Source organism: Boleophthalmus pectinirostris, unplaced genomic scaffold (assembly GCF_026225935.1).
Source record: "Boleophthalmus pectinirostris isolate CB_2022bp ecotype Guang Dong unplaced genomic scaffold, ASM2622593v1 HiC_scaffold_23, whole genome shotgun sequence".
Taxonomy (NCBI): domain Eukaryota; kingdom Metazoa; phylum Chordata; class Actinopteri; order Gobiiformes; family Gobiidae; genus Boleophthalmus; species Boleophthalmus pectinirostris.
Genome location: NW_026571207.1, coordinates 27834387 through 27848805, shown reverse-complemented (window position 1 = coordinate 27848805; position 14419 = coordinate 27834387). Strand labels below are relative to the sequence as shown.

The following is a 14419-nucleotide window of genomic DNA, read 5'->3' as shown; positions in this document are numbered from 1 at the left end:
ATCCATAGCTGTGTAATTTTCATTAAAAAAAAATGCACATTAGTAAATGAAATCCTTATCATTTTTATTAATGATTACTACTAATTTATACCCTAGACTCTTTGAATAGAATTTACAAATACAAAAAATTACAGACCCATTTCCCTGAACGTGTCCTCTATGGCTTGTAAAGTATAAATATGCTGTCATTCAAGACATTCACATTTTAAAATCACAGAATGTCCTTGATGTAACGAACACTCATTTAAATAACCCAAATAATAATAATAATAATAATAATAATAATAATAATAATAATAATAATAATAATAATAATAATAAAATCAGTAATCGCTGAACTCTAAATGCGCGTGCGAAACGTGCAAGATGCCGATTGTTCTGAAGCCTGCAGGGGGCGTTGTTGCAGCAATATTAAAACAGCTCGGTAGTTGCGCTCGTTTTGTTTAGCTTAAGCCTCTGCTAAATGAGTTTTCAGGTGGAGGAGGTGACTCAGATTTAAACACCGCCCGTGCAGAAGCCCCATTGGAACAAAACTATCACACCGGCTGCACTCCTCTCTGCTGCCCCACGTGTCTCTCACCAAGGCACAAAAACATCGCGAGCTGCTACAAAAACTGCAGCACATGGTGGCGAGCCCGTAGCTGCACTCGACCCAAGATCTGGCGCTCATCTTAAGACGAAGTTATAAAACAGTTCACGGTAGTTAGCGTGTCATAAGTCATTAGTCTTTGCGCTAATCCCCATCTGACCAGCCATCCATAGATAGACCCAGTTTGGAAAAGGAAGACCACCATTTCCCCACATCTCCTCCTCGTGCTTCGTGCTTGTTCGTGCTGCACAGCTTTACCCGACCACCGCCATGTCCTCAGCCGGGAACCAAGTGAAGAGCGTCCCCATCCCGACCCGAGTGCTCACCCTCAAAGACTGGTCCCAGCTGCCCGACTGCTACAGCCAGACACCCGGGGGGACACTCTTCTCCACCACGCCTGGAGGTAAGAGAGCTGGAAATCTCACCAGACAACATGCACGGTTTTAATTGATGTGATTATGCTAAATGGCAACTGCCTGTAGCTGCAAATTATAAACCTACTGTCAAAAACTTCAAATGGAAATCCCCAGGGTTTGTAAATATAGAGGACTAGACTACTTTTCAACATCAGGGTAGCCTTTAACTTCTGACAACAACAGTTTCAAAAAAAAGTTGTACTCTGGACTTTATTGCTTTTTAACAGTTTCCATAGTTATTCAATTTACCTTCCCAATGAAATACCAGTATACCAAATATGCTAAAAGTCTGCACTGATTGGCTTAATTGAATGCATGTCTTGCAAACTCAAAATCTAATGCACATAGTTGTTTGCTGCAGGCCTCATGTTGTCAACAACATTTGGGAGCCTGTCTGCAAAGTTAGGCTGCACAGTGTATTGTAATAAAATCGGTCTAACAATTCACAAAAGCAAAGACAGTAATTTGCATAATAGAATATCCACTGTAAGCAGTATGTTCTTTTGTTGAAAAAAACAAAACCATTAACGTTTCTGTTTTTAGTCCACCTCTACATGCAGGTTCTGAAATGTGTTGCATTCTTGAATTGGTTTCGGTTCTTATTTCAGACTTCTCTCAAATCTTAATACCCCTTGAGTTGATTACAATGTGCACTCTCAACAGAATCCTATTTTTACAGTTTTAAACTCTTATCTAATCACAATCACAGTGCTCAGAATATCACTCAGAAAAAATACAATGCAATTTTCTTCTATAATTGTGCAGCCCTCTCAACTTTTGTTAAACTAACAATATGCAGCTTTAGATTATCTAAAAAAAAGGCTAAATAGGTGTGTACATTGCCTTTATTTTTCATGACCAAGTGGCTTATGAAACAATATAGACCTAAGTTAAAAGCATCTAAACTTACTGGACCACATGATGCAATATGTTATTACATTGCATTTATCTTTCATAACACAATGGCTTATGTAAGTATATTCAACAAATGGCCTATGATTAAAGAATGTACCAACATCAAACGCATCATAACTTCCTGGACACATATGATGCAATAACCCTTTAATTTATCAACAACAAAAGTGTGATCTCGTGACATGAGTTTTGCTGAGAGCGGATGAGGCAACCTGCCCCTACTGTAATCTGATTGGTCGGTGGAGGACTCAGGCAGACGTAAACTGTCCAATAATGGCAGAGCTTTTTGCTGAGTTCAGAACTGGGCAGAACATTATGTACGAGTTATGGACTGACACTTACAGAACATAGGGAAGTAAGGAAGTGTTTTGCACAAATTTGCTGATGAGGCAAAATTGGATTTGTAAACAGGGTTGCATCAGATTCAGACTTCAACTTCAACTTTATTAAGTGACAAGGGGAATGACACAGTAGCTCAAAATACAATATAAAACAACTATTATAACAAAGAGCAAATATATGAGAATAAATGATGATATAAAATGTGTGTTAAAGTAAGTAAGTCAATGCGTTTGCAATCCTAGGTTTCAAATAGAAGATTGGGACTATTGGGATTCCTTTAAAAAGACCTCAAAATGGTAAACTGAAACTATGAATAGTTTAGAATGTATAAGAATGAGTAATGATAAAAATGGAAATGGAAGAAAATGTGTTAAATCTAAGTAAATGCATTTGCAATAATCATGAAATAAAGAATTATTGCATTGGCAACATGTATCTGGATACCTTTTTGAAAAGTCAGAAGTCCTCAAAATGGCCCCTAATAACAGTAAACTGAACCCCATGAATAGGTTGTACATACTTTACAGGCTTGACACCTTCTGAAGCAGCTTACACTTGCATTCCAGCCCCCTTTCCATGCCCCACTTCCCCCCTGTCTCCTCCCTCGCTCACACCCCTTTGTCCAGGATACGCTGCTCTGGGACATTACATAACGTGTTTTTCATTTGGCAACACGGTTCAAACTTCACCTTTAAGAAGTGGGGCAAACCGCTCCCTACAGCGGCGATGTCCTGTGTTATCACAGCAGTGTTTATGAGGCTGGGTTCAGTTAATGACAAGTAGCACAGAGCTGATATTTGATGTGGTTATTCCAAATGATTATAGGCTTTGGACGTATAATATAACAACAAAGGCAGCTGCTGCTTTAAAGTGGACCTGTTATGCAAAATTGATGTTTCAGAACGATGTTAGTTGTTTCCCCTTCTCATTTACCCTCTCAGAGTTGTATTTGGAGTGATTCATCCATGTTTGAGTAATCTTTAATAATCGCGTATAGTTAGCTTCAACACACCATTTTACAGATCAGTCCCCATTTTCATCGCCACCAGCACACTCCCACTATTCTGTACTAAATCTGCTTTATTTTCTTTATCGTTGATGCGTAGGATTCAGCAGCATGTAGTTGCTTTGGTACACATGAAAAAAAAAATCCACAGCTTGCTAACATGATGTGTAGCTATCTATTGGAGTTGCTGACTCTTTGTTGTGGTGATGTTCATTGCAACGTCTGCTCCTATTGGGCACCACAGTTTTCTAACACGGAAGTCAGATTAAGTTAAATGTATATTTAGATTAAAATGTGTACATTTTAACATAGTAATCCACTGGTCTTATAGATCATAGTTCATAACTATATAGCAGGCTCAAGCACATGTTCTTTAAAGATTACAGAAATTATGCTAAAATTAGAGTAATTTATGATAACCTAAAATGTGCTATTAACTTGTGGATGTACAAGATTTATTACACTGAAATGAAAACTGCAACTTGACTAGTCACTGGCTGCAATTAGCAAATCAGAACATTTGTTAGGTTAGTTTACCTGCTTATATCAGTTTCTCTCATATATTCATGCCTCTAGACACGTTAAACATTTGAGAATTAAATTCAGTAATAGATATTATTGCGAAACTGTTTAGATCTACGTTACAGTAGCCCTGCTTTCGAAGAACCCAAACATGTGGCTTCAATCTGCTGCTAGCATTCAAAAAGGGATTGCTCTGTCCTCTGATTTCCAAGAAGTCTTTGCAGCACCACCTCCCTCCTCTCTTCACCCCAGCCCATAGACGTTCTTGTGCCATAGACTGTAAATACACTAGACTCCCTAGGAAAAGGAACCATGCTGAGATCAGAGACAAAAGGGTTTTTACTTCATCTGTTGTAATTAGAGCCCGACCGATATGGATTTTGTTGTGGCCGATATGAAACCGGTATAATGGGAGTTGAAGCTGCCGATAGCCGATATAATCGCCGATATATTTAGTGATGTAAAAATTCACAGTAAATCTTGAATTGTTTAAAAAACTTAGGTTTGGCTCTAGTGGATTCTAAATTGGGTTTATTTAGGCAACATTTATTGTTCTTCTGACTCTTTACTTCATATTTACATACAGTAGATTGGCCTAATGGCATTTTTGCATCACATTCTAGCTGCTAGTGATGGGTATTCCAGTTTTTTTTTTTTTTTGGAGAACCGGCTCTTTTGGTTTGGCTCACCAAAGCAGCTGACTCTTTCGGCTCCCAAGCGACTCTTGGGATTGTTTTGTTGCAAGCAGGACTAAACCAAAACTGAACCAGGACTGAAAAAGGACTAAACCAGGACTAAAACAGATTTAAACCATGTGTAAAACAGGACTAAACCAGAACTGAACCAGGACTGAGTGTCGGGACTCGGTCTCTCCCTCACTTGAGCCCAAGATTAGTCCTGGTTTATTCATTTTATGCTGAACTGCAGCCAAATATGCGCTTTAAAAAAAAAAAAAAATTATCCTATGCACACGCAGATTTCTGAAAGTTTCGTTTTCAACCGCTGCTGCTGTCAAACTACGGGTCTACAAGCGGCTTGAAGAGAAAAAGTGAGAAAAAGAGAAAACACGGCTCCCAATAAGAAGCAGGCTCCCGTTGTTCGCTGCAAAGAGCCGCTTCGATCGCGACCGACCCATAACTCCTAGCTAGTAAAGAAACTACCGCTATTAGCCTTTAGCCGTAAAAACGTGCGCACCGCGGTAATTAATTATATGCATAAATGTGGATCATTCACACGTCTATTCACAGTTCATTTACATATCAATACTGGTCCAGTAACAAATATACGGCCAATATAGTTACTTTACAATAGGCCAATAGAAAACAGCCTGTTTATGTGCGGGAGCTACAGCAGCTAATCGCTAATAACAAATAGCCAAAACTAGCTTCAAAGTCGATGTATTTCCAACAGTCACCGCTCACACAGGCTCCTCCTCACATCACAAGTCTGCACTAATAAAAGTCCTTTTAATCCAGACTCAAACCGATTGTCCGTAAAAAGAATATAATCTCAGTGTTGCGCACCGCTGTGGGTGTAAACAAACGCACGTGAGTGAAGTGACGTGACTCTGTGGTGTGTTCAGGGACAGTATGGACACAGACACAGACAAATTACACCGCAGATAAATACTGATGCGGAGCCACATATTAGGACATTTATCTGTCTGTAAATTGGATTAAATGAACATAATATAGAGAGTCTAAGATTTATAACGAGGTATAACATGCCCACGTGAAATATCGGCCCATATCAGCAAGCATATCGGCCGATAGCCAATATGTATCCAGGTGCCCATATCGGCCAGTAATATCAGCCAGCCGATATATCTGTCGGGCTCTAGTTGTAATTAGAGTGGGCAGACTTATTTGCGTCAAAAAGTATTGCCAAAAACCTGCAGGAAATTATTGTCAGTTGAGGTTTCAGGATTATTATAAACCGAATTGAGGAGCAGTCTAACTCCGCAGTCCATAGTTTTTCAGCCTATTCTTAAAAAAAAAGTCAAGTCATTCAAATGTCAAGCAAATTGTAAAAACAAAATCAACTCTTATGTATTTTGACACGGCTTGTAATATAGTCCATTTGTCAGCCCACTAAATATATGCATTTTTAACTCTTCAGGTACCCGTATCATCTACGACAGGAAGTTTCTGTTGGACTGTAGAAATTCACCCATCGCCCGGACCCCTCCGTGCTGTCTGCCCCAGATCCCGGGGGTCACGGTACCAGCCACACACCCTCTGGGCAAACTGCAGGAGCTCAAAGAAGAAGACGAGGAAGAAAAAGAGATTGCAGGTCAATATTAGGCTGTTTCAGTTTAGCAAATGTCAAAAAAAAAAAAAAAAAAAAAATATATATGATGACCCATCCAACCACACCACAAAGCATTTTAATAATAATTTTATAGATTTTTTTGCACTCATAGAAGTATCAAAAGGCCTAGTAATATTTATGTCTAGTACCTTAGGTTGCATCAAAAAACATTTAACCTAAATCAGTTATTATTGGTGGTTTATATGTACAAGCACACGTGATTTTTGTGACCTGATGGTGCCCCCGTGTATTTGCGTCCCTTTTGTTCAGCTTGTGCTAATGCAGCAGGTGCAGAGGGCTACTCTGATCTGCTGACATACGACTGCAGCAGCAGTTGTTCAGTGTGGAGTTCAGGACATGTGCGCTTACTCCATATGTTGGTTTACTCTTTCTCTGCACTGTGGCTGAGCGCTGTGGGGCAGAAATCACTGTAGTTTAGATTCAAAGTAGATTGACAAACCTGAACTAAAACTCAAAGCTTCCAAAAGGCTCTCATATGTGTCCATTGGCTTAAGTTACTCGTGGTCATTGTAGAGAAATATTAGTTTTAAAGTCTTCCATCACCCTGGACCTCTAGATCAGTGAGGCAGGTGTTGAATAGGCCGTAGTGACAACAATAGGCTCATAGTCACATGCTGACTGGTGACAGCCATGCTTTACTGGCTGAACTTGGTAAACATGTTACAGTTAGAGAATGCCCTCACGTTGTTCCTCTGTCTGAACATTGAGAGGGAGTGTCTAACTGTCTCTCCTATCTCTGTTCTTTTCAGATGACAGCCAGTTCGAGATGGACATCTGAGCTTCAGTATTACCTCCTGTGGAGAGTCACACAAACACCTCCTTGGTCATTTTGACCATTATGCATTACATGTAAAGCTTTTTCACTTTTTTAATAAAAAGCTTTGTGAGGAACCAAATTTATAAAACTTGGGGTGTTTTGGACCCTAAGGTGTATTTAGCAAATAAATTGCATTAACTAAGTTGATTGGTTGCTCACTTACTTCAGTGTTGCAGGATTTGGGAAAAATCCATTTTGATTTATTTTTTTTTATCTTTTGTAAATAGTGAAATTGTTATAACCTGTTTTTTAAGTTGGGATGTGGGGGAAATTGCATTAGAATGCAAGGCATGTTTAGTTTGATTTCCCTCAGAGGGAATGCTCGCTGTGGAAGGTAACAGTCTCTGGCTGTTTGGGGTTCAGGGTCAGCAGAAAACCAGCTCTGCTGTTGTCAATGGTTTGTTTTGTTGGATGTGAATAATTTCAAATAAAGATTATTCAGCCATTGACTGTGTCATGTTGTGATGTTTGTCTGTAGTGATAATGAGGTAATTTGCCTTTTAGCTGATATACTGTATTCATGAAATAGCTTGCACATTGGCTTCATTTCTATCAGGAGCTTTATCATCTTTGCTTCTAGCACCTTGTGTAACAGAAAGGCATGTGGCCACAGAGACTCAGTGCTGTAAATTAGTTGCATAAGCATCTAAGGTGTGTTTTGTGCATTAAGAGAACATAGAGACACTGGCATACTCAGTTGGCACAGGAGACGAAGCTGATACAGGCAGGAACAGGCTCATAGACTTGATTCAAAATATTAAGCTTATAGCTGTACATGATGTATCATAATATTTCATTACATTATGCTCAGTTAAGTTTGTAAAAAACACAACACAAAACGGCATACTTTTAGCTATTCCTGTTCCTATTCCTATTCCTGAGTTATATGGAGCTATGAAGTCTGATTTGATTGGACCTATTACCAACCACACACATTCTTCACATTGCTTCTGCCTCTGATAAAATTAGTAGTAAAGAAAGTGGCAGTTTTGGACCTAACAAGTATGTACTATGTATGCACAATGTGTAAACACACTTTCCATAGATGTGCCTGGATTATTGTGGCACTTCTTTCATTAACGTTACTGAATATACTAGTATTTTTTGGTAAATTTAAGTATATAGTTCATATTAGAGTTGTAAAAAGAGGGGATCCAGATACTATTGATACTAAACCAGCATCAAAACTATTCTAAATGAGGTATCAACACAAAAAAAATGGTTGTTGGATCTTTCCTGGTGAGTTTTAGAGGGGTCTTGATATCAGAAATCATGTAAGAACAAATAGTAAAATTAAAGGAGATTATATTCAAATTTTTGACAATTTATGTAACTTAATTTAACAATTTAAACACTATATTCTGTGGCCCATACTGAGCTCAATCCAGACAGGCCAATGTGATGAGAAAGGAGGACAGCTGCTGCTTGAGGCCAGACACTTCGCCAGTTTAAACTATGTGGGTTGGGCTTGACACCTGCTCCACTTGAATCCAATAGCTTACCCCACTCATGCATAGTAAATTTATAAAGCTTTGTGCATTACTTGGGCTTATAGTTTCTCTTTACTGACAACTTAAACCTGTATTGTGAAACCTCGTACAGAAAAGCATGTCTGCCGTGTGGGATTATGGGAGTTTTAAGCAGGTCAAAATGTGTTGAGTGTGATATAGGTCAGTCAGCTCAGCTGTTCAGGGCCCATACACCTGAGTGGGAATGATTATGCATGTAAGGTAACTGTAAGGTATTTGTATTGTGTGAAGAACATGGTGTCTTGTTATGCTTTATCTACAAAATTCCAGAGGTAAGATAATTTTTAATATGTTTTAATTAGTTACTCTCTTACACCAAAAATAATAAAGTCATTTTCTAATATCAAAAATCACAATTGTCTTTAGGGTGCGTTCACTTCACACTTGTACAATGACCACATTAAGTTGACTAAACTGCATGGGACTGAACCTGGATCTAAACCAAGACTATAACAGGACTAAACCAAATAAGGACTCAAACTGGGCCCAAACCAGGACCAACCCAGGACAAGTCTGAACGTGCCTTATAGTTGTAACAGACACAATTTGATCTATATATTTAGCTGTCATTTCAATGGAGCACTATCAGATAGTGTAAATGTGTAATTGTGAAATGAATAAACCAACAATGTTATAAGTAAAATTTAACTAATTGCTCTAGTTCAGTTTTATTAATCAAAAGCTGAACATATAGGTAACTTAAAAGTTCATTGTGTAACTTTCAGATGGAGAGTCCACCATCTGCTTGCCTTCTTAAAAATTGTTTTGCTTTGGAATGTTCCACAGTATGGCATTAAATTTATCTGTCAATTACAGATGATTTTTTTTTTCTCCCAAACACTTTTAAAAACTTGAAAATCCTCAGATTTGACCTATAACTTGGCTTGCTGGCATCGCATGTTTGCCTGCATGGAGATAGATAAGCTTAATGTCATACTGTGGAGCATTCCAGGCAAATAATAACATTACATGGCAAGTGGCGGGCCCTCTACCAGCAATGTTACACAGCGCACCTTTAACAGTTTTCAATTATAATCACTCTATATTGAAAGTACTGGGCTGTTATTTGTAGACTCTCACACTGTTTAGTACATCTTATACCTTTTGGCCAACATCCCTGCACATATTATCAGCATAGGCCTATTTGAACAGTGTATTGACACATTTCTGAGTAAAACATGCTGCTGATACCATGGAGGCTGACATAGATGACCTGTTCAAACAGGGCCAGTTCACATGAGAAAACACTGGCAGGTGAACGCACTGGGTACTGTTGTGGGTTTCCTGAGGAGTGATGTGCCCGAGGAGTCACGTGCCTGTTTCTGAGTCAGTATCGATCAGTGAGCAGAATCTGACGCGTCATATTTAAACTGGCTCAGACTCACACTTTGATGAGGAGGAAGAGGTTATTCTGACTTTGATTTAATATTTGTTTTTTGGGTGCACTAAGGTCTTTTAAATGCTGTTACTTTAAATACACTTGGTTACCATCAAATACATAATACATGTGCAAGTGATTATATCAATCAATCAATCAATCAAACTTTATTTGTATAGCACTTTTCATACATTTGAAATGTAGCACAAAGTGCTTCACATGCAACAGAAAAAAAATTACAATATTAAAAAACAGCAACCTCCCCACCCCATTATTTCATGCATATATACAACAATAAAACATATTATTATTATTATTATTATTATTATTATTATTATTATTATTACATTTGATATTCTGTTCAGACATTCAGGTAGTGATTAAAATTGGGTTAAAGGTGCGTTATGTTTCCACAAAGACATTATTGTTTTGCCTGCAGTGTTCCAAAGTATGGCAATAAACTTATCAATCTCCATAGAAACAAGTGCATGTTTTTAAAAGCACTTTTGTGCAATAAAAGCACCATAATTGAATAAATTCAACTTATATAAGTTTACTACCATATTACAAGTAAAGCAATACCATCTCCATGGTAACTGACCCCCACCCTGAAAAGTTGTGTAGTGCACCTTTAAAACAACATAGAACACTATTACTTAATACTTAACTTAATAATGAATTGATCCACAATCAAAATGCATGCTAAAGCTATTTTTCTCTTTTCTGCCTATTTATTTATTTATTTTTACATTTTTTTTAGCCATTATTGTTTTCTAGAATATAGTTTCTTCTAGATTCTAGATTGATGTTGTAGATTTCTTGAGGTGTGATCCCTCTCAACAGTTCACTGAGTCTGCTGCAGCCTCTCCTGTGTGTACACTGTAGGCCTGTACATGCCATAGCTCCCAGCCCTGTGTTCTTTGAGAGTTGAGTCTTTTGTAGCGGGGCTTCTTCTGACACACTTATGACTGACACAGTTTTAAGATAACAAATGGCTGTTAAATGGGTCAGGAAATCCAAAGCAGGCTGGCACTTGTGCTCCTATGTGCAGGTTTGAAGCATGTCCATTACTTAAAGTAAAGAAGGAACATGTGCAATAAAATGTAAATGTTTAAAAGCCTCATATTGTGCAAAGTTGACTTTGAGCTTTAAGCCATGTTATAATGTTGTTAACTCCTCAAAAACATACTTGGAGTTGTGTTTTATTTCATTCACACATGTTAAATTAATCCTTTAGTCCTATTAGTCTGTCTTCATCGCCACGGCTCAAAATGCTCTGCTCCACCTTATGATGTCACATAATGATAGTTTTCAAGTTAACAGCTACCTTTTACCTTTTGTTCAGTAGAGGCTGGCAAATCCAGGGTTGAAATGATCCAAATTATTCTAGCAAAGATATATGGAGTTTAAAAAACACAGTGAAGCACTTCCTTTATCACCACATGACACCACAAGGTGGGACAGAGTGTTTTCTGTTTGAGAGAACAACTCAGCCCAATTATGCGTGGTTTGTGTGTTAAACATGTGTTAATGAAACAAAACAGAACTCCAGGTATGTTTAAGATGAGGAAACAACATTATAACCTAGATCAGAAAATAGTGCAATATGGGCCCTTTAAATTCCATGATATTTTAAGTGTCAATTAAAAAAAAAAAAAATCACTTGACCATGTGGGATGGAAAACCCAGTCACAAGGGCTGCCTTTGCCCCAAGGTCATGTAATGTTTTACAGGCAAAACATTTATGTGTTCATGTCTGTTCCTTTGGGCTCAATATTATATTTTCAAAGTGTAAAAGACACCATTTTGCCTTTGGTGTAAGGTGAGAATGTAAATTATGATTACTGCTTATTAATATTCATCACCTTGTACCAAAGTTGGAAGTAGTAACAAAAGGAACTCACAATTATCTATTTTTATTTTGTCTCATCAAAAATAAAAATGGCTTCTAATCTTGATCCATAACCAAAATGCATGCTAAAGCTTTCCCCCCCTTTTTCTGCCTATATTTCTTTTTTTACTCATTATTGTTCTCCAGAATATAATTTTCTTATAGGTTCCTGAACACAAAGAAGAAAAACCTTTAATTATTGCCATTAAACACATACAAAAAAGTAAAATATCTTCTCCCTGTTGACTGAAAAACTAACTTCTAATTAATGATTGAATATTGATCTTATAGGAGTGTATTTATTTTATCTTTATTTATTTAATATGGACATAGCAATTACATTGGAATAAACCAGATGCATTGTTTCATGTGTTACTTTTCAACAGTTGTCCATAGGGGGCTTTTAAAGACGTTTAGACTTGTGTATTGTGTATTGTACTTCTTACACAATTGCCATCATTGTAGTTATTCTTCCCAAATACTTTCTTCTGTTTTTAGGCTATTAGTAGTAGTAATGAATGATGGCAGTAGTTACCTTAATAATCATAATGTAAAGCAAAGAAATACCTCTTCCTATGCACTAGAAAACATGTTGTGCTATGTTGTTATTTACATATGTTATTGTGGAAAGTTTCTCTCTCTGTAAACAACATTCAGTCAGATGACCAGCCTCTCCTTCAGTGACCTACCCACTGGCCTTTCCCTCAAGAAAAAATACCCCTCTCTACCCACCCCCTGCACCCTTTTTGCCCCTGTCGCCCTTTCGTCTGGCAGGCAGGGGGCAGGGTGGAGTTGGACCAAAGTCTATTTCTGTGCCTGCAGTAGTTAGTGGCAGTGGTGGGGGCTGAATTTCCTGGGTGACACTGTAAACAGACCCTCAAACACATGGACCAGTCTGGTCACATCCATCACTGCGGGGAGGGGAACAACGAGCAAAATACTCATATTCACTTTGGTTTGTCTTACAGGAAAATAATCTTAATCAAGTTTCATATTGTCTAGGGACTTGCGTAGTTACAGTGCTTTTGAATACAGAGTGTATGATAAAACAGACTTTAAAATAAATTAGTACTTAAGTCGTCACCTCTAGGTTTGAATTAATATCTTAAAAAAACTGTGGAATCTGAGGGACTATCATCAAAACAGATTTGCTGTTTATATGTAATCTGAATAATCGGACAACTTGAAATCTGTAAATAATGAGATGTTTGATTGTGTGTGTAATCGTAATCCTTCACCTATAAATAATTTTAAAACTAAAACTTAACTTAAACCTATCTTTGTGCATTGCCATTGCCATATCCATATCCATACAGTAATAAGTAGTCTAAAACAATACATTTATTCATGGACTGCGGTTTCACCCTCAAAATTTGGTATGATAATAACATGAGATTTTGGTAGTTATAAGATTATTTAAATGAAATATAAAAAACAAAATCTCCAGATTTCTTTCTGATCATGATCCCTCTAATGCTCACATCAGTCTCTGCAGTTTGCATGTCATTTCAATATCCTTCCTGTCCAGAAATCAGATTATAATCAGATTTTGCTGTGCATGTGAACAAGGCCATTGCAATAACTAAGATAGAAAGAAAACAAATGCAGCTTAAAGAAAATGTGAATACAATACCAAAACTCAAAACACATTTCTTTGCCTTAAACACTTTGACCCTAGATGTCCCATAATCTGTTCTTGCACTGCAGTAAATCGATAGCCTGGATTTAACCTGTAATAAACCTTGCTAATCTGTTAATTACATAATTTGTATATACCATCGAACACCTTTCTATATTATCATTAGCCAATAATAACTGCTTCCTTGGGCCATAGAACTATAATAAAATGTCTCAGGCTTTACATCTGTGGAAATAGTCCACCCCTTATCAGTTTAAAGGGCCCATATTATGCTATTTTCTAATCTATGTTATAATACTGTTTCCTCATCACAAACGTGCATGGAGTTGTGTTTTGTTTCATTCAAACACATTTAACACACTCTGTTCCACCTTGTGATGTCAGATGGTAATACAGGAAGTGCTCCCCTCTGTTTTTAAACTACATACACCTTCACTAGAATCATTCAGCCCTGGAATTGCCTACTACTGTCGACTGAACTAAAAATAAAAGGTAGCTGTTAACTTGAAAACTACCACTACATGACATTACAAGGAGAAACAGACAGTTTTGAGCTTTGGAGACTAATAAACTTGGATTACTCAAACATCTATGTATAAAACAAAACACAGCTCTAGGTATGTTTTTGAGGAGGTAGCATGGCTTAAATGTTCTTAAGAATCCATTTGGTTTAATATAGGACCTTTACATATCCCTGCTGTTGTAAACATTGTGCATATGTCAGCACAGTGACATGACACCATTTTCAACCCACTCATCCAGTCCTTCCACTACACTCCTTAAGCATAATCTCCTAACACTATTTCTAAAACCATGTAACTTTTCTGAAAGAGGGTCCTAGAATGTTCTTTAGTATGGCATTAAATTGGTCTAAACAGGTGACCCTTTTTTAGCTTTCGAAAACATATGTAATTGAATAGATGCAAGATAAAAAGATAAATATGTTTAATTCTGTAAGGGAGGGACTTACAAGGCAAAGCAATAACATCTCTAGGGAGACAAGTGTGTAGCAACTCCCCGGGAGCAAAGTTACACAGCGCACCC

The 14419-nt window shown here is 37.5% G+C and overlaps 1 protein-coding gene across 1 annotated transcript; it reads left to right on the top strand.

The window, feature by feature from the left end:
• The first annotated feature begins 535 nt into the window (after positions 1-535).
• On the top strand, positions 536-7385 carry eif4ebp3l (eukaryotic translation initiation factor 4E binding protein 3, like). The gene is made up of 3 exons (XM_020922563.2): positions 536-992; positions 5909-6082; positions 6871-7385. The coding sequence occupies exons 1-3, from the start codon at positions 860-862 to the stop codon at positions 6897-6899; spliced, it is 336 nt and encodes a 111-aa protein (XP_020778222.2). The 5' UTR covers positions 536-859; the 3' UTR covers positions 6900-7385.
• The last annotated feature ends 7034 nt before the right edge of the window (positions 7386-14419 follow it).

Coding starts and splice junctions, on each gene's coding strand:
- eif4ebp3l (XM_020922563.2), top strand. CDS start 860: ATGTCCTCAGCCGGGAACCAAGTGAAGAGCGTCCCCATCCCGACCCGA. Junction 993..5,908: donor CTTCTCCACCACGCCTGGAG/GTAAGAGAGCTG, acceptor TTAACTCTTCAG/GTACCCGTATCATCTACGAC. Junction 6,083..6,870: donor GGAAGAAAAAGAGATTGCAG/GTCAATATTAGG, acceptor TGTTCTTTTCAG/ATGACAGCCAGTTCGAGATG.